At 35.4% G+C, this 25,149-nt stretch overlaps 1 protein-coding gene across 2 annotated transcripts; it reads right to left on the bottom strand.

Annotated features, from left to right (window-relative positions):
* Positions 1 to 250: 250 nt before the first annotated feature.
* On the bottom strand, positions 251 to 25,149 carry stradb (STE20 related adaptor beta). 2 transcript variants are annotated; one of them, XM_056459400.1, is made up of 13 exons: positions 24,938 to 25,149; positions 21,908 to 21,978; positions 21,714 to 21,804; positions 18,554 to 18,637; positions 14,765 to 14,861; positions 14,419 to 14,540; positions 12,442 to 12,550; positions 8,836 to 8,959; positions 8,589 to 8,760; positions 7,214 to 7,318; positions 4,408 to 4,655; positions 2,264 to 2,306; positions 251 to 1,748 (listed from the first exon to the last, which is right to left on the bottom strand). In XM_056459400.1, exons 3-13 carry the CDS (start codon positions 21,723 to 21,725, stop codon positions 1,590 to 1,592), a joined length of 1,275 nt encoding a protein of 424 aa, XP_056315375.1. In that variant the 5' UTR covers positions 21,726 to 21,804; positions 21,908 to 21,978; positions 24,938 to 25,149; the 3' UTR covers positions 251 to 1,589. The 2 variants fall into 2 exon arrangements, with proteins under 2 accessions (XP_056315375.1, XP_056315376.1); XM_056459401.1 differs by having other exon boundaries at positions 21,714 to 21,775.

Genomic DNA, 25,149 nt, shown 5'->3' with positions numbered 1-25,149 from the left:
CATAATGCATTAATTATTGCTAGTAAATTAAAATATAAAAAATAAAGATTTGTGTTGAAATGTCATTTAATAAGATTATAAATATTGATTAATTATTAAAATAATAATATTTTATGATTGCTTCAAGATTAAGCAAAATAGGAAATGTTAGCATTGCAATACTTCACAGTAAAATTATAACACTGAGTTTCTAAGAAGTAATAGTATTTAATAGTATTTTACAGATCTGTAAAATTACAACGCTAATATTTATGGGTTTTTTATGTCTTGATTTTCAAACATCAGACTCCCAAGTTTTATTTTATTTTTTTGGGGAACTGAGCCAGTCGGAGACACAGAAAACACTGGATCATAAACTGTGAGCTTTACATATAATTAATGAATTCAATTGCACTTTGTTATTTGATAATCACACTATGACTATATCCTGTTCATCTGTATTTTGACCAATCATGCAGCCCTAGCTAACAGCTTTTAGGGCGTACTCACACTATGTACAGTTGCCTTGAACTGGACCGAAGCACGCTTGCCCCCCATCCCGTCTCCCCCGACGACCTGCACTCACATTGTATTCGACAGCCATTAACAATGACTGCACAGATGCTAATGCTAGTCATGAAATGTTCGCTGGTTTATGCTCCTTCTAGAGAGCATTTGATAGGCTAGAAACAAAGACACGCCCATAAGTGTAAGATGACTTCATTATCACCATATTGGTCCATACTGAGAGGATTTAAACTAATGAGATTTCACCGTGGGCGGGGCTAATATGTTATAGAAATACTAAACTTTTATTTATCTATATATTTTACAAATACTAATCATAGACATGCCCACAAGCACAGGATGACGTAATCATCAGTGTATTGGTCTATACAGACAGGATTTAAACCAATGAGATTTCACTGTGGGCGGAGCTAACATAGTACTACAAATGCTAAATTTTCTTTTTTTTACAAATACTAATTAGATTTGCCCACAAGCGCAGGATGACGTCATCATCAATGTATTCGTCTATACAGAGAGGATTTAAACCAATGAGATTTCACTGTGGGCGGGGCTAATATAGTACTACAAATACTAATATACTTATAGTCACGCCCATAAGGACAGGATGATGTCATAATCAATATATTGGATCATTCCAAAAGGATTTAAGCCAATGAAATTTCACTGTGGGCGGGACTAATGTAGTACTACGATTAATAAACTACAAAACATTTTTTTAACAAATACTAATCATAGACACACCCATAAGTGCAGGATGATGTCATCATCAATATATTCGTCCATACCGAGAGGATTTAAACCAATGAGATTTCACTATGGGCGGGGCTAACGCAGTACCACAAATACTTAACGTTTTTTTTTTTTACAAATACTAATCATAGACACGCCCACATGTGCATGATGATGTCATCATCAATATATTCGTCCATACCGAGAGGATTTAAACCAATGAGATTTCACTATGGGTGGGGCTAACGTAGCACTACAAACACTCATCAAGTGAACAGCAGAATGCAGCAGTGGTTAGGATTAATTGCTAGTTGCTTATGTAGAGGTTTGTGTGAGGAAGACAGTGAACTTTAAAAGTCCCACAGGCCGTCCTCTGGCTCAGGATCAGTGGGAGACGGCGTGTTACAGGTCTGGGTTGGGGTTTGGGAGGGAGGCGTGTCTGGAGGGCAGGACACTGGCACAGCGGGATACATCAGACTGAGGAAAGAGTCCCTCGTGTGCTTCTTCACCTGGAAGACACAGATCGGTACATGAATTATTCTGTAGGTAGACAGGGATACTTTTGAGTGTGTAACAGAAGAGTTTCCAAGCTTTGGGACATACTACTTCATCATTCTGTTGCTAAGATATGTTCCCTTTCAATCATCTTTTCATATCATTCAGATTTCTTTCATATTTAATTGCCTACCATATTAAAGCAGCAGCAGCAAATCTTCTCAGGCTTTTGCAGAACTATGCTTTCACAAGTTAATGGCCAGACATATCTTTATAAAAGTTCACATTGTTGTTGCAGATTAAATATAATGCTAAAAAATTAAATAAAAAATCATTCAAACATCTTTACCAACTTAACTGTCGGTCATGCGTGTTCACCATGTTTGTAGTTTGTTAACCCTTTTTACCCATGTTTGTGGTTCTAATTGAATTCACATCCAGCACACAATGGATTGTGGGTAAAATCAAGAGTACTTTTTATGTTTTTGTAATGTAGTGTGATTAAGATTTTCTAAAATGGTGAATTTACCTGTCTGAAGAAGGGATGGTTGAGGAGAGCTGTCGCAGACGGCCTGAAAGACATGCACACAAAAAAACAAACACACACACACGTTACATAGGGTTAATTAAATATTCATGACTAAACATTTTGCCGTCCTGATAATAGCAGGTTATTAATATTTTCTTTTTTTCTTTTGTTTATTATATACAGTTCCTGACAAAAGTCTTGTCGCTTGTGTACAAATTGACTTGAAGTGTCACTGAAATATATTTCTAATCAAGATCTTTTTACTAGAAATGGCACATTTTAATCCCAAGAGCTTTTGTGAAAATGTTTCAGTGCAAAACGAAACTGTCAATAAGTATTCTAATATTTCCAGCTTTGTAAAGCCCATTGAGTCAATTTTTGCAAAGAGGCAAGTGTTGTCGCCTTGTCATATGAGCTTCACCTGTGACTAATAATGGATCAATTAGGTCTCGGGTGTGTATAAAAAGAACCCCAGTACACTAGACCTTCACATCAACTGCAACTAGACCTCTGCAAACATGCCTAAGATTCACCCTGAGACTAAAGTGTTGATTATCAAGAGGCTGAAGATCAGATCCACTGCTGATGTGGCAGACACCTTCGAAGTGTCTAGGCGTCAGGTACAGAGGATAAAAAAAAGATTTGAAGACACCGGAGATGTTGGAGATGTCAGACCTCGCAAGACAACTGCTCGAGAGGACCGTTTGTTGGCTGGAAAATCTCAGGCCAGCCCATTTTTCATTGCCGCAGAGCTCCACGAGACCCGGTCACCTGAAGTCCCTGTGTCAACCAGAACAGTTTGTCAGATTCTGTCTCGAAATGGCCTCCATGGCTGAATCAGTGCCCAGAAGCCAGCACTAAACAAAAGACAATTGAAAAACGTGTGGCATTTGCCAAGGCCCACAGCATGCTAAATAGATAGACACTGGAAAAGTGGCAGAAGGTGGATTCTTCAGATGAATATTCTGTTGAATTACACCACAGTCGCCGTAAATATTGCAGGAGACCTACTGGAGCCCACATGGATCCGAGATTCACCCAGAAAACAGTGAAGTTTGGTGGTGGAAAAATCATGGTCTGGGGTTACATCCAGTATGGGGGTGTGAGAGAGATCTGCAGGGTGGAAGGCAACATCAATAGTCTAAAATACAAAGAAATCTTAGGTACCTCTTATATTCCCAACCTTAAAAGAGGCCAAATTCTGCAGCAGGATGGTGCTTCATGGCATACTTCGATCTCCACATCAAAGTTCCTCAAGGTGAAGAAGATCAAGATGCTCCAGGATTGGCCAGTTCAGTCACCAGACATGAACATCATTGAGCATATGTGGGGTAGGATGAAAGAGGAAGCATGGAAAACGAAACCAAAGAATATTGATAAACTCTGGGAGACATGCAAGACTGCTTACTTTGCTATTCCAGATGACTTCATCAATAAATAGTATGAATCCTTGCCAAACCGCATGGATGCAGTTCTTCAAGCTCATGGAAGTCATACAAGATATTGAATGTGGATCTCACAGCACCACTACTTAATTTGCTGACATATTTTTGTATTTGCAGTAAATTTGTTCAATTTCCGTATCGGCGAAAATTGTTTCAGTACCAAAATTGTTTCAGTAAAACTAATTTATTTCAGTGCATTAAACACCATTTGGGAGGGTTTTAGCTTTTCATATGAGCTCTTCCTAACACCAATGGATTAATTAAAAGTCAGGTTAATAGCAGGTGTTTCTACAAAATAGATAAGCGACAAGACTTTTGGCAGGGACTGTACATTTGAAGACAAAATAATTAGCGATAATTATATAAATAATTAGCGATACAATAATAATTCGATTGAACAGCGTATCGCTTGTATGTCAGCTCATAGACAGACCAGCTGATCTTCACGGCTTTAAAACAATCCATTGTCCCAGTATCTGTGTTTGCACTCATTAAACAGCGGTGAAGTGCAGTGAACTAATGACCTTCACAGCCAATCACAGTCATTTCTGTTGAGCATTTGAACACAATTGCAAATCAGCGGCGTTTAAGAACGTGCTCAACAGTGCTCAAATGTTAGCGGAAAATGGACGTTTTAAAATGTCAGTATCGATTGGTATCGAAATTGAGTATCGTGACAACACTATCTGATATGTGTACCTGAGCTCAGGCTGCTGCTGCAGACACAGTTGTACCAGGTTGTGCAGTGTGGCCGAGTGGTTTTTAGGAGCGGGACTCTGCGGTCGCTCCGCAGTGGCAGTGCGGGTCAAACTTCCAGTCGCCACACTCTCTCCGATTCCCGAATCCACCCCCGAGCGAGACACCTTCAGCTCCCCCATTCCTCCCAGCGGGTATGGAGGCACATCCAGAAGACAACAGTGAGATCCCCGCAGCTTCTGGAGCAACATCTGGAGAAGGAACAGCAGCGGAGTTTACATTTTACAATTACATTTATTAATTTAGCAGACGAGACAGGATAAAAGAAGCACTTTAAATCATCAGAGAGTAGCAGTATATAAATGCTAAGTATAATTTACTAAGTACTAATCTACACATTTTTAGGTGACCACAGTCATATAGTCACAGATGCAGATGTAAATGATGGCAGTAGGCTTATGACGGTATAGAATATTCTTGTTGTGATTAATTGCTGAAGCTTTTATCATGGATATGGTGTTATCACGTTATTGACATGAGCTTCTAAAAGGTTACTTTAACAGGTATAATGATCAAAACTTACTTAGTGCACTGCTTTATTGTAAATACATGTTCGGAGTAAACAAATGTTTCAAACTAGGGCTGCACGATACTGGGAAAACATGTGTTACGCGACATTGTTGTTTAGTATTGCAATAACAATATTTCATGCGATATAACATTGTGATTTTTTTTATCATGTAATTATCATAGGCAAATAAATCTGTTATATTTATGATCCAATATAATATAAGTCAGGCTAAAGAAAACATGTTAACGTATATGCATTTATAATAAACATTAAAGGCCCTATCATACACCCGGCCCAATGCGGCACAAGGCGTGACGCAATTGTTGTTTGCTAGTTTCAGCTTGGCGCAAGAGTCGTTTTGACGTTTTGCGCCGCGCTGTTTAAATAGCAAATGCATTTGCGCTCATATGTGCACCCATAGGCATTCTGATCTAATAAAGTAGGCGTGTTAAGGCGCATTGCTGGCACGTTGCTATTTTGAGGAACTTAAATAGTCTGTTCAATAGACCAGATCATATCAGGTCTAAAGTCCAGTGCAGAGCACGTTAGTTGTGCGCCTCGCTTACACATTGCTTAATACACACCGGGTGTACAGCAATACGCAAATATCTTTACAAATGAAAAAGAATTAAAATATTAAGAATATATATCTAAGATATAATAAAGATATATATAAGATATAAATATAAAGGATTAAAATATTACAAAAAAATTTATTTTCTAGCCTACATAAATATAAAAACCATACCTTCATGCCTTCTTCATCTCAGGAGGCTTTTTCAGTTTATTCATAACAATTTGCTTTTGTATGATGTTATCATTATCAGTAGTATTATTTATTATATGCATATTTATATTTGTTTTATTAAAAACAAGCTTAGATTTGTCCACCTGTCAGGTTTTGGATCATATGGGGCACAGCATGTGTGTTTGGATATAATTTTTTGACCACACATTGTTATTATTGTTCATTTATTAATTTGCTGGAGATTAGAATTGAATTTAGAAATAGTTTTGAAACAAATATGTGCGCTTAATAAACAAAGTTAATTATGTAGGCTAATGGATGTCTGTGCGTACAACACGTTTACCTATCCACGAGAGCGAAAGTGAAAGTTAATAATGAGGAAGCTCATCTCTCATTCTCGCGCTGTAGATGCTCTGTTTAACTGTTTTCTCTAGAAAAGCGCACAGTTTTTACACTTACAAAGTCCGCCATGTAAATAGCAAATGCGCCATGGCGCGACGCAACTGACTCTTAAAGGGAATGGGAGATGAGACTCTGATTGGTTTATTCTCAAATCACAACTATAACTCATTAAAAGTATAAGCCCAACCCTGTAAGACCATGTGCCACGGCGCAAAGCGGATTTTTCCATCCTTAAAATAGCAAAAGTGGATTCTGACACGCCCTTAATGCGTTTGCGCCCTGCGCTTTGAGCATGGATCGTCAAAATAGAGCCCTAAGACTTCAACACACTATAAATGAGTGAAAACCTCAGCAGATACTGCAATTCTTATTGGCTGTTATGTTAGTGACATACAATAAACGTAATTTGTCACACCTCTCTGCGATACGGATTTTGCATATATTATTATTGCGATAAAAATAATTTTTTTGGCATAATGTGCAGTTCTATTTCAAACCATCAAATTGCAAAAGGATGATACAGCTCAATAGGGTACACTTCCCAATAAAGTGTTATTAGTATTGGTTAGTTAATCATTTAAATCCAACAGTGCGAAAAAGCCAGATCAATTCGTCATTGTATTATATGTTAATGCTAGAGAAAAAAAAAAGAATAACAGTATATAACAGTAGTTTACAACTTTTTAATCAAATTATTACTATGATTTTAACGTGTTTTTAAGCATTAACTAAGAAATGATCCTCACCTATAATTAATCAAAGCTTTTGTAGTTTTCATTGTGTGTTCAATTAAATTAATGTAAAAAAATTGAGATTTTATTGCACAGTGTTAATGTAAAGAAAGACATACAAATAGTCTAGAGACAGAATTATCAATCAGTATTTCAGCAAGTAGCATAGGTTAGATTAAAGTGAAAATGTTTACTATTACGCAAATCAATTAAGTCTCCAAGAATTCTGTTATGAACACCACAGCAAATATAATCTAAATCACTTATTTTAAAGTGCCCATGATATCAATATTGTACATGTTCATTATCACCATATACTGAATTATTGAATATCGGCATATGTCTAGACGGCAGTACCAGAGTGGGCGGCATGTCCTGAAATGGCACTCTGCCACTGACCAGCTCACACGCCACGATCCCCAGACTGTAGATGTCGGACTTCACCCCGTAACCATGAAGATCCTGCAGACACAAAAAACACATCATTATCTCTACTGTATCATGAACGTATAAAATATCAATGCTAGGATGTGTATCATATCGTATCGTATATGATAATATTGTTATTATTTCAAAACAGTTTAAAACATTATCGTATACACTACCTGACAAAAGTCTTGTCGCCTATCCAAGTTTTAGGAACAACAAAGAAATAACTTCTAATTGATCATTTGGTATCAGAAGTGGCTTATATGAAAGGCAAAGGCCTCTAGATTACGCTTATTTTACCAAAATAAAATATGATCATGCCTTGATTTTGAATTATTTAATTAGAACAGTAAGTTCTGACTTTGCTTAGACAAAAGTCTTGTCACTTAACAGAAATATTGTCTAGTATAGAATATAAAGTGATGGTGCAGTGGAAGAAGAATGAATATTGTGCATGACTCCCATGAGCTTGGAGGACTTCATCCATACATCTCTGCAATGACTCAAATCACTCATTAATAAACTCATCTGGAATGGCAAAGAAAGCATTCTTGCAGGACTCCCAGAGTTCAACAAGATACTGTGGATTCATCTTCAATGCCTCCTCCTTCATCTTACCCCAGACATGCTCAATAATGTTCATGTCTGGTGACTGAGCTGGCCAATCCTGGGGCACCTTGACCTTCTTTACTTTCAGGATCTTTGATGTGGAGGCTGAAGTATGAGAAGGAGCGCTATCCTGCTGAAGAATTTGCCCTCTCCTGTGGTTTGTAATGTAATGGGCAGCACAATGTCTTGATACCTCAGGCTGTTGATGTTACCATCCACTCTGCAGATCTCTCGCACGCCCCTATAAGAAATGTAACCCCAAACCATGATTTTTTCTTCACCAAACTTGACTGATTTCTGTGAGAATCTTGGGTTCATGCGGGTTCTAGTAGGTCTTCTTCCAATAGGTTCAACAGATGATTCATCAGAAAAATCTACCTTCTTCCACTTATTCATTTGATTTAGAACTAGAAGAAGTTATTATTTGTTGCTCTTACAACTGGGATCGACGACAAGACTACTGTCAGGTAGTGTAGATACAATCCAAAAGTTTAGAAGTTAGATTTCTCTTTAAAAAATGCAATTACGAGCATGGTGGCTATGATTATGTCAATAGTGGCCATAGCCCCTTAGCTCCGACCCTGGTTCCATGAAGATATTTAGTAAATTTCCTACTGTAAATATATAAAAACTCACATTTTGATTAGTAATGTTCATTTCCGACCACTTAATTAAAACAACTTTAAAGAGTGACCTGTCTCAGGAGCTCAGGGCTCAGCCAGGGCAGGAGAGATGGACTGTGTTGAGGCATGTCGAACACAGCTCTCATCCTCTTCCCGTCCTTCATCAAACTGTAGACACTCTGAAGACCCGATAGACACACTCTTCCTTCAGCCGACAGCAGCACATGACTGGCCTTCACACCCCTGCGGGACACACAGGAGACGGTCTGAGGCTGAATTCAGATTAACAGCTCTGTAAACCAGCCATCGTGTCCTCACCTGTGCACATAACCCATGTGATGCAGGTACTCGAGCGCTCGCAGAACACCATACAGCAGATACGCCATCAGAGACTCGCTCATCCCGTCTGGAAAATATGACCTGAGCAGAGAGTCTGCAGAACCTGATTGAGAAACATAAGAGAGCACACCTCCTATTTTACCCTGATGTAAGAAAAGTCTTCGCTGTCTCCAGAATGTGTCTGTAAAGTTTCAGCTCAAAATACCCATCAGATCATTTATTATACAATGCAGAATATGCACATTTTGAGCTCAAATCAAGGTGTAGCTGTTTTTGTAGCCTGTGTCTTTAAATGCAAATGAGCTGGTTCTCCCCACCCACTGTTCCCATGTGCATGTCTGTTTCTCATGCATTATGTCAGATAAACAGCAGTCAGTGACGGGGACAGACGTGAATCAAGTATGGTTCAAAATCAACTAAAACTTATATACTTTTTTCTACAGATTTCTAATTACACAAGGGATGTCCCGATCAGGTTTTATTTTCCCTTGAGTTATTTGATTTTGAGTATCTACTGATACCGAAACCCAATCCGAATCTTCTATAATAAATTAAAAAAAAGAATAAAGAAGAGCGAAGAAACAGATTCAGGATGTGCCTTATTTTTTATTTAATTCACCTTATTTTAACATTCAACAACTTTGTTAACAAACAGAGCACTTCTGTGAGGTAGCTTGAACCATCAAGTAATAAATAACATCAATTCTTCACGTTTGGACTTTAGTGCAACAGTAAATATATAAAAAAATCTAATATAAAAACAAATAGCACCTCAACCTAAAATACCTAGCAGGCAATGCCAACTTTACATATCTCACAGTTAACCTCCGATTCCGTTCGACTCTGAAACTGCGTGATCGGATCTGGACATCTCTAAATTACATGTATGTATATATTTATGTATTTGTATGTACATGTGTAAGACTTGAGATACCACAAATACTTTGATGTCTTTGACAATTCAAATATGAGCTGAAAACACAGAGACAATCGCCTCTACAACCCACCAGGTGGGAATGCTGGAAAACTAGCTCCCCTCCTTTCCTCCAGTTACATTTAAACATCTCCCGAAACAACCCTTGGTCACCCAGCCACTTTTCACTCTACTCACACAGAATGGTCATTTCAAAATTTGAATGTTCTATATTAATCCAAGTCTCTTTATCTATCATGTTTGATATCATTTGAAATGTCTCAGTGCGACAGGTACAATGGCCTCATTCCCTCAGAAATAGACATAATCAAAACAGTAGATACATAACTTCAGGTTTCTGTTGAACCACTGTGAAGGGTGTGCCTTTCCTATAGACAGAAACTCTTCCAATAAATGCAAATGCCTTTTGTTATTCTACACACTCCTTTCCTCAAGGAAACTCTTGGATTGACTACTTAAGGTAAAGTTTCTATATGTTCGGCACGATTCTGTTACCCAGATCAGCCCTTAGCGTGGAACTTCATGTTCCATGTTATGTACATTTTGAAGTCAGGTATACATCTTTTAATCTTATCTTTGTTAATTTGATGTCTTGTATTGATCGTTTATGAATTGACTGAATGAATTGGCATAATACACATTTACCTGACTAATAAATTGTTATGTTTTGTATTATTTAAACAGAGTTCGTGTTATTATCTATAGTAGATTACGTTAAATCCATATCACCATAAGCCACTGTACAGGTTAGTAACGGACTAAAACAAGATAGATGGAGCAGCGTGGCACGCTATACGATGTTCTTAGAGCTCCGACTAACACATTGGCATTCATTTAAGTATACTTAGACTGTAAAAGGCCAATAATGGGTTTTCTATTTAGAATAACAAAGTATTGTTGAGACCAATCTAAATGTGGGTAGGCCTTCATCTCTAAACTCATAATACTGTTTAAATCATATGGTGATTAATGTGATATGATGAAATAGTTTTGCTTTGATTTAGTAAATAGCAGATCTATAGGGACCACACAACAAATATTCTAAACTGAGTAAGTAGGGTTCTGCCTTTAGAATTGTGGTTAATCGCCTCTGTTTAATGACCAAGACTGACATGCTTGTGCTTAAGAGATTGTATACTCGGCCGGTACAAGACTCAGGATGTTATAGGAATCCAAATGAACGAGAATAATTTAAAATAACGAATCGAAGAGAATATTCAATCATAACTTAAAATAATATTAATAGAAACAAAATAATCTCATCAATGTTTTATAAATGGAGTCAGATAAAACGAGGATAAATATAATAATATTCTAAACCACCTCATACTAAAATTGGAGTCAGATATGAGTTAAATTTAAAGTAAATCAACATGTTGCACTGGAAAGACCGAACATGCAGTGAACCTTCGTCCACCAGTAGACACCGTCATTGGACTACCTGTCTGGACCTTACACATGCATGTTTATGTGTATGTATGTGCATGTATTTACTTATATAAGCATATTTTCTGTGGTTTCCTTTTCTATATACATTTAATGTTGTATCCTTTGGGAAGTAAGTTGTGTAATACTTATCCTGATTATTGCTAACCTTGTTTTCTCCTCTCTCTTCCATTCTTGAATTACTAATGACTGTTAAGTTGACTTTGTGTTCGATACATAATTTTCTGTATTGTTTAGATATTTCACTGAGTCATGTGACCATAGCGTTCAAATGAACTCCAGACTCTCCTGAACTTTGTTACCCTCATGAAGACAAGTGTTGCCGAAATGCATAGGTGCTGTTTTATAGAATAGCCATGTTAATAAAGGCTTTTTCATTTGTTTCACTTACTTTTCGAGTGTCTTGGACTTATGATTTCATTGTTAACCAAGAAAGATTATTTGATGTATTTGTGATGGAGTTTATTCAAGCCTTTCTGAAGCGATGAGTCACACACAAATGCATGACAGTTTGCAGTACACACACACACACACGCACACGTTTACTGACACTATCTGGCTGTGGTGAATCCAGAGGTTATGAATTACAGTGGTTTTAAAGACTACATTACAAACATGCACTGTTTTAAAAATGTTTTAAATCATGTTCTGTGAATATGTACATACAGTACACGTTACTACAGAGACATGTTAATGCACTCCTGTCAATCAAGTAGGTGGGTGGGCGAAACCCTTCTATGTCATGTTGTAGTGGGTCTCAAAATCACCGGGATTTGGATCCTATTTTAAAGTCAGGAAATTTTTAAAAAGAGACTTGTTGTGTTTATATCACTCCAATATGACAGTGGACACACAGTTCTGCACAAACAGCTTGCAAAAGTTGATTTTGCATCATAGGTGGCCTTTAAAGGAGTGGTCAATCTGCTATTTTTTAAAGGTTGAGAGTGTTTATGAGGTGCACTATTCTCCTTGCAAATCCAAGTTAATCTCTCGCAGTACAAGATAAATTCAATATAAAAAACACATATATAACCTTCAATTTATTCTGAAAAAAAACAGTGAGAACTAAACTCATACTGATGAGAAATAATTGTGAGAAATGAGACATACTTACAAATGCATGAAAATTAAATATAATTAAATGTAATTCGAGGACAGGAACATGGAGACGGTCTTATAGACAGATATTGACGTTAATTCCTCACCGTAGCTCATGAGAGGAGCCAGAACCCACAGCTGACAGCAGGAGCTGAACACCAGTCTGGACGTCAGCAGATTCGGATGCCGGAACCGTCTGGAGAGAAGAACCTCATTCTGGGAACACAAACAAACTATCAATGCACCAGCACAATTTGGTTAACTAAGAAAGATCTGTTAACCAAAAATTACCACCCTCATTATTTACTGAATGCTGTTAGTCCTCATGGTGGTCATTTTGCCTTAAATTATAAAAATCCTTCATTCAATTATTTTCCTTTGACTTTATTCATCAGGGGTCGCCACAGCTGAATGAACCGCCAACTTATCCAGCATATGTTTTACACAGCAGATGCCCTTCCAGGTGTAACCCAGTACTTGGAAACACCCATACACACACTTACACACTACGGTCAATTTAGTTTATTCAATACACCTATAACGCAAGTGTTTGGACTGTGGGGGAAACCGGAGCACCCAGAGGAAACCCTTGCAAACACGGGGAGAACATGCAAACTCCACACAGAAATGCCAACTGGCCCAGGTGGCACTCGAACCAGTGACATTCTCGCTGTGAGGCAACAGTGCTAACCACTGAGCCACCATGTCGCCCTAATAGTCATTATATATATATATATATATATATATATATATATATATATATATATATATATATATATATATATATATATCATAATCTGAACATGAACTGTTAGTGTATCTAAAACAGCTCAAAATAATAATCAAACCAAACTGATGTCTGATATATATAATATATAATATATACAGTATATGGGGGCTAATAATTCTGATTGCAAACTGTATGTGTACATATATATATATATATATATATATATATATATATATATATATATATATATATATATATATATATATATATACACACACATATATATACACACACACACACATATATATATATATATATATATATATACACACATACAGTTGCAATCAGAATTATTAGCCCCCCTGAATTATTAGCCCGCCTGTTTATTTTTTTCCTTAATTTTTGTTTAACGGAGAGAAGATTTTATCAGCACATTTCTACACATAATAGTTTTATTAACTCATTTCTAATAACTGATTTATTTTATCTTTGCCATGATGACAGTAAATAATATTTGACTAAATATTTTTCAAGACACTTCTATACAGCTTAGTGACATTTAAAGGTTTAACTAGGTTAATTAGGTTAATTAGGCAGGTTAGGGTAATTAGGCAAGTTATTGTATAACCATGTTTTTTTCTGTAGACTATCGAAAAAAAATAGCTTAAAGAGGGCAAAAAATCTTGACCTTAAAATGGCTTTTTAAAAATTAAAAACTGCTTTTATTCTAGCCGAAATAAAACAAATAAGACTTTCTCCAGAAGAAAAATATTATCAGACATACTGTGAAAATATCCTTGCTCTGTTCAACATCATTTGGGAAATATTAAAAAAAGAAAAGAAATTCAAAGGGGGGCTAATAATTCTGATTGCAACTATATATATATATATATATATATATATATATATATATATATATATATATATATATATATATATATATATATATATATATATATATATATCAAGTACAGGGTTTACATTAATGTTTCAAACACTTTCTTGTAAAAAAGTACAAATATGGGTAAAATACATGTTACATATAATAAATAATATTACTAAATATGCAAAAGTATAAAAATGAGTGATTTTGCCTCAATTCTAAATGTACTATATTATCAACAAATGAAAAAAATGCTTCATATAATAAAGTCATTTAAAGTTCATCTTTGCAGCTATCATTCGATTAATCCAACATATCAACTATAAACCCCAGAATCTAATCTTGCCTCAACTTTCAGACAGACTTTTCAAGAAGTTAGATTTTTGTTTTGTTTTTATATATTTTATATAGGGCTAATCTGATAAAGCTTCATTTTAAAACAGAAATGAAATGATATATTCAAACACACACCATCAGCTGCAGGAGCTCGTCTTCTGTACACTCATCCAGGTTTGTGTTTTTTACTGCCACCAGACGGCCAGACGGTGTGTGACGCGCCAGACTTACATGACTGAGGTTATTAAAGCCCCGGCCTGCACACAAACACACACACGCACACACACACACACACACACACACACACACACACACACACACACACACACACACACACACACACACACACACACACACACACACACACACAGAAACACACACGCGCACACACTCATCATTTCTCATTCATAACTATGCTGTTGCCAGATTTGAACATGATACTTGAGAAAATGCATGAAGTATTGTAGGTGACGTTTCGTACCCAGTGGTGACAGGAGCTGATAGTGGGTGGAGTCAGTGGACAGATCTGTGATGTCATCGGCATCTGTCAACACCGAACACGGAGAGACATCTGTGCTCTGCCACACACAAATATGAACACACATATTACAAACACTCAAACACATCCACAAATGAACACACACACACACACACACACACACACACACACACACACACACATGTAACAAACACACATTACAAGCACACACACATGTAACAAACACATAAGTGCACACCCACACACAAACCACAAACACATAATCAACACACACACACACACACACACACACACACACACACACACACACACACACACACACACAAACCCAAAAAGGTTAAATTGATAAATCTTGAACACTAATCTTAAATTAAAGTCAAAACGTAAAACACATAATGATAATTGGGCACTATTAAACAAAGAAAAATTAAGAAACAAAGAAAAACATGAGAAAAATGTCTTAAGTGTATACATACATACATACATACATACATACATACATACATATACATACATACATACATATATATATATATATACACATACAGTTGAAGTCAGAATTATTATCCCCCCTTTTGAATTTGTTTTCTTTTTTAAATATTTCCCAATTGAAAAGGAAATTTTCACAGTATGTCTGATAATATTTTTTCTTCTGGATTTCAGCTAGAATAAAAGCAGTTTTTCATTTTTTAAACACCATTTTAGGTCAAAATTATTAGCCCCTAATTACCCTAACCTGCCTAGTTAACCTAATTAACCTAGTTAAGCCTTTAAATGTCACTTTAAGCTGTATAGAAGTGTCTTGAAAAATATCTAGCTCTTCCTGTCATCATAGCAAACATAAAATAACTCAGTTATTAGAAATGAGTTATTAAAACTATTATGTTTAGAAATGTGTTGAATAAATCTACAGGGGGGAAATTGAGGAAAAAAATGAATAGGGGGGTTAATAATTCAGGAGGGCTAATTATTCTGACTTCAACTGTATGTATGTATGTATGTATGTATGTATGTATATATATATATATATATATATATATATATATATATATATATATATATATTTAACACATGCATTATTTAAAAACTGAGCAATTAAAATGAATATTTCTAATAAAAGTCTAATTAATTATGCTTCTAATTAATTAATTATTATACTAATTCAAATGACAAAAGCACAAAATCTAAATTACAAAAAAATGCATGAAATAAAAATGAAAACAAATTAAATAAAGTAACGGTACTTTTTATAAGCCAAAAGCTAATTCAAATGACAAATGCACATTATATGAATTATTAAAAATGTATCGGAAATAAATGAATAAATAAATGAATGAATGAATAAATAAAGATAAAGATTTGGGGTTAATATTTAAAAAATGACATGACTAATTCACAAGACAAAAGCAAATAACATTACTAAAAAAATTACTAAAAATTAATCTTAAAGGTGCAGGAGCTGATTGTCTTCAGAAACAGGTTTTGTTGTGTTGGTTGAAAGTCTCTTCACATTCCAATAGTGATGATTAAAGCAAATGATCTAAATGTAATTATATGTATTTTTATATGTTGGGTAAGACATAAAACAAAAAAATGTTCATCCAATTAAAATAGTGTCGGGCCGACAATTCCCATAGTTCTGATAAGTAGCTCAAACTGCAGATTTGAGCTACTGCTAGGCGCTGTTCCGCCTAGCCAGCTTTACTGCGCTGAAGTTGGTTTTATATTCATATTGGTTCATTTTTGAACAATGACAGCCTGTGACGGGCTCCCTATATTGTTTACCATGCTACTCTGAATATTCGGTCTGAAATAGGGTATATGCCGAGCTAGTGTGTTTCCCATACTGATAAACTTCCGGTGACCTGTCATTGTGAGTTTTTTCCCATTTTATACGATTCCTTTTACAGCATCAATGGTGTAATGTAATTCAAATACAATCAGTTAAACAGACTTTGGCATTCATTTAGTTGCTCAAGCATAAAACAAGACAAAAAGCCATTTGCTTGCACGCGCCCGTCAGAATCGGCAGGCTAGGGGGAAATGTAATTTAGTGCAGTGCTTCTTGTACAATCTGAGACCCACTTTATATTGAATATCATTTAGCCAGTGGAGATCTCTGATTTTTAAAGAAAACAGACCTTTAATCGCGCCGATTTTGCATTGGCATACAAAGTCCTATTAGCATGCTTCGGCATATACCCCATAGCATGTAAGTATGGCTTAGTAATGAGTATAAATCCTGCACGCCGCAGGCCAACGACTAGTCGTTTTAGCTCAACACATGAGAGAGGGTTCTGCTGTCATCTTTAAGGTGCGCGCGCTCGTGTTTCAGGAGGCGTGGCTTTGGACGGCAGGGGAGGGATTGTGTTTCAGAGAGTTATGCTAACCGGTTAGCATTGTGGCAGATCACCTACTGCACCTTTTATTAAAGTGAAAACTTCACATATAAAACTTTTGGGTAACAATCCCTTTGAATAACTTTGCAATATTGTGATCCAGAAGGTGATATTATTAATTATTCATTCATTCATTTTCTTTTCAGCTTAGTCCCTTTATTAATCAGGGGTCACCACAGCGGAATGACGCGTCAACTTATCCAGCATATGTTTTACGCAGCGGATGCCCTTCACAGTTGCAACCCATCACAGGAAAACACCCATACACTACCACTGCATGCACACTCATACACTCAGGGCCGGCGCGTGCATAGAGGCATCCCATGAGGCATCCATGCCCCCCACCCCCACGGTCCTCACTTTGCTAACGGGTCACTTCTGTTTTCACTTTCGGGTTGAGGGCAGCGTGATCGTCCTTTGCCTAGAGCGGCAGTTCAGCTTCCTCCAGCCCTGCATACACTACAGCCAATTTAGCTTATTAAATTCACTTGTACGGCATGTGTTTGAACTGTGGGGGAAACCGGAGACATGCGCTATAGATGAATTGGGTAAACAAAATTGGCCGAAGTGTATGAATGTGTGTGTGTGCGTGTGAATTTGAGAATGTATGGGTGTTTCTTAGTACTGGGTTGCAGCTGAAAGGACATCCGTTGCATAAAACAAATGCTGGAATAGTTGGCGGTTCATTCCGCTGAGGCAAAAATAAGGGACTAAGCCGAGGGAAAATTCATGAATGAAATCTCCAATTAAGCCTTATAAATCATTTTTAAAGTTATAAATCATTTTTAAATCATTATAAACATGTCAACATTAAAACATTTTAGCTTGAACTTCCTTCACAAGTGTTTATTTTCTACACTGAATCACTGAAAAGCCTCTGTAGAGCAAAGTCGATGCAGTAAAAGACCAAAAATTGGGATATCGACCAAATTTCAGCGGACAAACAACTGATTTATCCTTGAGCCAAACACACGGGACGAAACCAGCACAAGTGAGCTTTTCATTCAAACTGATGGAAAAGAAAAACTGCTTTGTGATTCAGAACACAATGGATCCGCTCAGCGTCTCAGAACACAAAAAACTCCATCAGCTTGTGTTTAATATGCAGTGATGAAAAACAGCAAGAAAACCTGTTGTAACTAGAAAATGTTAAGTTGACTCAACTTATTTTGTATTATGCACATAATTAATTTACTTAATCATTTTAAGGCACTGGCTTTAACCACATTTTTAAGTAAAGTCCACTAATCGTTTTTTGCAAATCTGACTTTTAAGCTCCCTGGAGTTCTGCGGTCACTGACTCAGTGCGAGCGAATGCCTCTGAATGTCTTCTCTACAGCAGGACAATTGATGATCCTCTACGATTACTGACCGAGCACTGATGGCTGATGTCTTCATACTGCTCCTCTATGCTGATGGACTGGACTTGTGAGTGGGAGGAGATACAGGTGCAGTCCTGGGAGGAAAAGGGGAGGAGACATGAAACACTACCCCCGCCCCACTGATGAATATGCAAATGAGCATCCACAAATACGAGTGCACATGCAATGAGTGAGGGTTACAATGAAAACGGCAGAGGAAGACGGCAAAGGGAAGAGATGATTAATGGAATGTTCCGTGTTCAGAGCAGAAACATTGTTTATTATATAAAAGATTAGTTTGTAAGTACATTAGAGGAAATGTTATATTGATTTCTTGGTAACACTTTATTTTAAGGTGTTTTTCTTACACTTTCTGTTTACTTACTATAGTAATTTCAATTAATTAATCAACCCTAAACCACATTCTAATCATAACCAATAAGTGAGTACATGTAATTAATTAATGTCCCGAACTAGTTAGTAACACTGTAACAAGTACACCCTAAAAGAAGTGTAAATGATAGGGGTGCAACGGATCACAGTTGATCAGTGATTCATACGGATAACAACCCTGTGGATTAATATATTTTTTACTTGTAGATTAATCCTAAATTTGTAATAATCGCAGAGAGATCACCGCTCGCACCATTCAAATCACATGTATGAAAGCATTTAGGTTTTCCTGCAAAATATAATGATGATGGAAGAAGTTGTGGGCGGTTATTCGGGATATGGAGGGTTTCTTAGGTTATTAAAGGTGTTTTCTCTCATTACTTGTTTAGCCTGCGTCAGTGCTTTCAGTGTAAGCTGCACGATTAATTCTTAAAAGATCGGGATCTCAACACCCACGCAACATAAATTATAAATAGTGGTGATTTGCATATGTTTAATAATCCTAAAATATTCAGTCTTTAGTCTTTTGAGTTAGTTATTAAGTTACAAACAGTCAATTAGCACATAAGTACTGGGATAAACGTTTATAGTTTAGATAAAATCACTGATGTTTATAGTAAAGATTAAAATCATCGTCATATGCATTTAACTTGAGGCTCAAAAATTAAAGTTGTAGGCAGCAATTACATTATTTAACCAATAGGTGGCGACAACCAGTCATCAAAAATATGCCACTGAATAATTCTTCAAAAATGATCCATCTAGCAATGAAACATGAAGTGAATAACTGAATCGTTTATTACAAATGAGACTAAATTAATATGGGTCATACAAATGATAACGTTAGAGTTCTACATTTAGCGTTATCAGCAACAGTAGTAGTGACAGTGAATTTTTCACAGATCTGAATATTTTACTATGTATTTTTATTCAGCTATTTACTATTGTATTTTATTCATTTTTAATCAAATTACAGCTTCTAAGTTCTGCTTGTTAAAACCAAAAGTGTCTCGCAGTGCTGTTTTTGTAATAAATGGAAGGCGAATTACATTGGTCTCCTCCTCTTTTTGGCTAATCTGAAAAATGGCCCGATCTGTGACTAAAAAAAACATAATGTGATCCGGACCGTGAGATTTGTGATCCGTTACACCACTAGTTAATGAATTATATCCTTTACAGGGTTAAAAACTAGATTCATTTTTTCGATAGGGCTGTTTGATTTGTAATAATTTCAATTGATAACCCTTTAAAGACAGACTTGTTGTGGCTTTTTAATAAATTGTGTCTGATTTTGTTGAATTACATTATATTATTATTTTGTTGAACAATATTATATTATTAATTATGCTATAAAAATAATTTAATTGCAATGTAGAAACAAACATTACATAGAGAGTAAATGTGCATATTTTGCAATAAAATAAACATTTTTATTCTTTTATGAACACATGCTTCCATACACATATCCCTGCTCTTATATGACATAAAATCATCATTTTTTCCACTATATACACTTTAAAAACAACTTTAAATACATATTTTATATTTCCCTGTCATTTTTAAAACTGGACAGTTCACCCAAAACTGAAAATGTACTTTACTTTTAATTTAATTGTATGGTAACACTTTAGTTTAGGTCATAATTCATGTTATTAACTACTGGCTTACCTGACTATTACAGTGATATTAACTGTTGATAATCAGCATGATCTCATTCTGCATCCCTAATCCTACCCAAAACCTAAACCCAACTTCTACCTTACTAACTATTAATAAGCAGCTAATTAGTAGGCCCACGTGGAATTATTATTAGATATAGTTTTTTTATTTCATATATTAAGTTTTTAATTATGATACTCCAAAAATCCTTCCGCATAAACCCGAAGATTTTTTTAACAAAATTCTCAGCAGAAATAGCAAAAAATGTCCGGAGATTCTGTCTGGCCCTAGTTATTAGTAGTTTATTGAACTACTACTGTTGGTTACTGGTTTGTTAATATGGTGAATTGTGACCTACACTAAACTATTACCAACTGTATTATTCACGATGTTTAATAGGATGGACTTTCTTCCACTAAAACCACAAAGTTCAGAGTCTTGTATCTTTGTCTTTTTGTCTCCTTTTAATTTATATATCTATAGTTTCAAATCAAGTATGAAATGGACTGTAATGACCCAAAATATACTTGCAAAACAGTTTTTTAGACCAAAACAAAACACTTAAAATCAATTAAATAAACAGATTTTTACGTAATTAAATCATATTTGATTATTATGAAATAAGAACACTTCCTCTAAATTCCCAGTTTTTGATGACAAAATCTTGTTTTATTAAAGAAAAATGTATGCTGCTGCAAATGTACCATCTATTAATAAATTTGACAGTATTTATTTATTTATTTAAGTATAACTAAGTGAAACGGGATCCTTGTGTGGATTCCTGCAAATAAACTTTCTGTTTTTATAAACCAAGTCATGCTTACAGAACCTTCCCCGAACCCGGAACATTTCCTTATGAGCAAGACATTAACACAGGGGTGAGATAGATATTAATGAGTGCGTTTATTATTAAATGTGCTGCTATCTAGGGGATTAGAGAAGAATCAGGCCATGGATATTGCTCAGTGAACATCAGCCCATAAAGCACCAGCCAATGCTAAACCCACTCTAGAATCAAATCCCTCATGCAAACTCAGTTCAGATGCTCAAGAACTGTGGAAATAAACACAGAAAGCGTGACGTACAGAACTGCACAGTATAAAAAGATTTGACTCTCACCAGAAACGACATGAGGGGCTTTTAGCTGAGCTGAAGCTTTACTGGAGATCATTTATCCGATTCTGGAGACAGAGGATGACAATTAGTGGATCTGCAAAACATAAAAAGGACAGTCCAGCTGTGCTTTTCTGCCTGTCCACAGCATTTTTCATCACACAAAAAATTGCCTGAAAAGCAAAAAACATTTCACTTACCTGGCTTTGCTCGGATTTCATTCCATAAAAGGCACAGGCTCAATCTCAGCTCATGCAGCTCCATTAGAGTCCTACGGAACAAACCAAACACTATCAAGCACATATCAGATTTCCATGGCATACTTAACATACACAGTTGGTACGGAACTTATTCAGACCCCCTTACATTTTTCACTCTTTGTTATCTTGCAGCCTTTTGCTAAAATCATTTAAGTTCATTTGTTTTCCTCATTAATGTACACACAGCACCCCTCATTGACAAAAAAAACCACAGAATTGTTGACATTTTTGCAGACTTATTAAAAGAAAAGGAAATATTACACGGTCCTAAGTATTTGCTCAGTATTTAGTAGAAGCAGCCTTTTGATACAAAGATATTTAAATGTATGTATAAGTTGTACCATATACATATATTTTTAAATATAAAATAAACAAATATTTTCTCAAATAATATTACATATTATTTTTGTGATAAATGACCTTGAGACGGACTGATAAATTGATTTGTTTGTTTTTAAATTATTTCTGCGTTTGTAATTGGTAAAAAAAGTTTATGTTTTTATAAAATGACATTTTTCAGAATTAGCTCATTTTAAAAATACACAAAGAAGGAAAACGCACACATTTGTGTGATAAAAGTCCCTTAAATTGGTTTGATTAGTTTGTTCAGTTATTGTTCTTTACTTATTTATCTTAGAAGAAGCATCAAAATGACAAAGACACAAACAGACAAATTGGGGATCCTCTGCCATTCCTCCTTGCAGATCCTCTCCAGTTCTGTCAGGTTGGATGGTAATCAGTGTTGGACAGCCATTTTTAAGTCTCTCCAGAGATGCTCAATTGGGTATAAGTCAGGGCTCTGGCTGGGCCATTCAAGAACTTCTTGTGAAGCCATTCCTTCATTGTTTTAGCTGTGTGCTTAGGGTCATTGTCTTGTTAAAAATTTTTAAGGTGGTCTGAATACTTTCTACTTTCTCACTGTATGTATGTATGTATGTGTGTATATATATATATATATATATATATATATATATATATGTGTGTGTGTGTGTGTGTGTGAGTCTCACATATTATTATTATTATTATTTATAGGTACATGATTATCTTGTTAATGATAAAAATAGCACTTAAAAATATTAATTTCATCGCATTAATGAGCTAATAAGAATGTTTGTAATCTCTTGTATTTTCCAAGGATTAACTCTTTACTTACAGTTTTTAATATAAAAATACAGAACTTGAACTTCTAATGTATTTTATAGCTGTTAATCTTTTTATGTCAAACCAATGGTTATATCAGTGGCGTGAAATAAAAAATAACAACTTGCAAGGATGTATTATTTTTGCATTATTTTGGAATTAAACTAAAGAAAAATATTTCTTTTTCCACCGGGACACTTTTCTTTTTTTTTTTTTGCACTTGAACCCTAATCTAATCATGACAAACTATATATTATTGGAAAGGTCTAAGAATTCTGAATACATACTTTACATATTTTTTGTTACGTAGGAAGAGTAATAGATTAAAACACATTTACAGCCTGTCGGACCACGAATACATTATGAAACCATTATATTGTAGTCTAAACATAAAGCAATCACGACAAACTATATATCATTTGAAAGCTTAAAATATCTAGTTTCCATATGTAAAAACTGGTGACTGATTTATGATAGATACTACTGAGCAACAGCTATTTATTAATTTGCAACAAGGATACTCATAAAATCGTACAGGATTACTTTGCTACAGCAATCCAATGTTTAAATGATTTAAGATATCTTTTAGAGGCTAAATTCAAATCAAATACCACCAAACTGCCCATACTGCTTTAGAATTGTATGTCTACATCACAAATATTGTCAAAAGTTCAAACAAAATACAGTTTATATCCATCAAAACATATTGGGTGCTCTTGCGTGATCATCAACAGAAACTGGAGGTCATCTGGTGGTCATGTTTGGTACTGTGGCCAAACAAAATCTTACTGAAAACACATTTTTTGTGATATCAATTTCAAATTTGGAATATATTTTGTTTAGATATTTAGCTCTTATTTTCAGTGAATTTTAGGCTAAAATATGTTTTGTTAAATACCTATTTATGCATTATAATAACATTTATGGCTATAAATTTCATAAACATAAAGGCACATAACTTTTAATTTAACTAAAACCAATCTGACATCGGCCTTCTTTAAAAAGAGACCAAGCTTAAATCTTTGCACAAAAGCATTGAAGATCAGCATTCATTTAAGTTGAACATGTCATTTTCATCTCTATGTTTAAAAAGTGGGGGTGTTTAAGGGGTTAAAGACAAATAAATATTCTTTTAATCTTTATTAACACAGGTCTATGTTTACTATCCAATCTGAAAATCATGCACAAGAACTGCCGCTGTGCCCAAAAACCAGAGCAGTCAAAATCATCATCATCTTCGGCTGAAAGGATGTCACATCTGCCTAGACACATCAGCTTTACTACCGCTGTAGATTACACTGGGAACTACTGTCCCTTTCATGTTGTTCTGTAAGTAATATATATGTAGTTTATGCGTATGTTAGTCTAAAATATGTCAGTCTAAAAATTTGTATGTATAATGCATATACCGGTTTAAAATTCAGAAAGCATATATATCCAATACCATGCATGTTAAAATTAGACCAAAGTTTAATTAAAAATTATATATTTATCACAGCAACTGAAAGCAAGTGCCCTTTCTTAGTCCTTGACAGTGATTGCACGGGTTAACAAGGTTAAGAAACACAGAAAAATCAACAAACAAAAATGGTGCACTATTCGAGTCTAATATGCACTTGAGTTTGACATTAAATCCAATCTGTTTAATTTTAATTCGATTAATGTTGTATTAATGCATTTACTGTGTGTACAACATAATTAAATAATTAATAACGCAAGATTAACGTTCTATGCGCATATTAAAATACATTTTACTTTACAATATTACACACAGGAATAATTAGCTGGACATGACCTGAACATCAAATCCCAGATGTAACAGAAACTCACCATTGTTCTGCATGCTGATGAGGGGTCATCTGTAAATTGATTTTGCCGCCGCGTTTTTGCCGCCGAGCTTCAGTTCTGGGCAGTTACAGTCACTTCGGTCACATCACAGCTTTACTGTTGGATAAAAATCATACGCAGCGCCTCTCATATTTAATAACATTTGTAAGTTGACTTGCCAAAGCTTTTCTTCACTGTCCCAGCTGATCACGCGT

Source organism: Danio aesculapii, chromosome 6 (assembly GCF_903798145.1).
Source record: "Danio aesculapii chromosome 6, fDanAes4.1, whole genome shotgun sequence".
Lineage (NCBI taxonomy): Eukaryota > Metazoa > Chordata > Actinopteri > Cypriniformes > Danionidae > Danio > Danio aesculapii.
The sequence above is the reverse complement of the archived record's forward strand: the minus strand, read 5'-3'. Positions and strand labels throughout refer to the sequence as shown.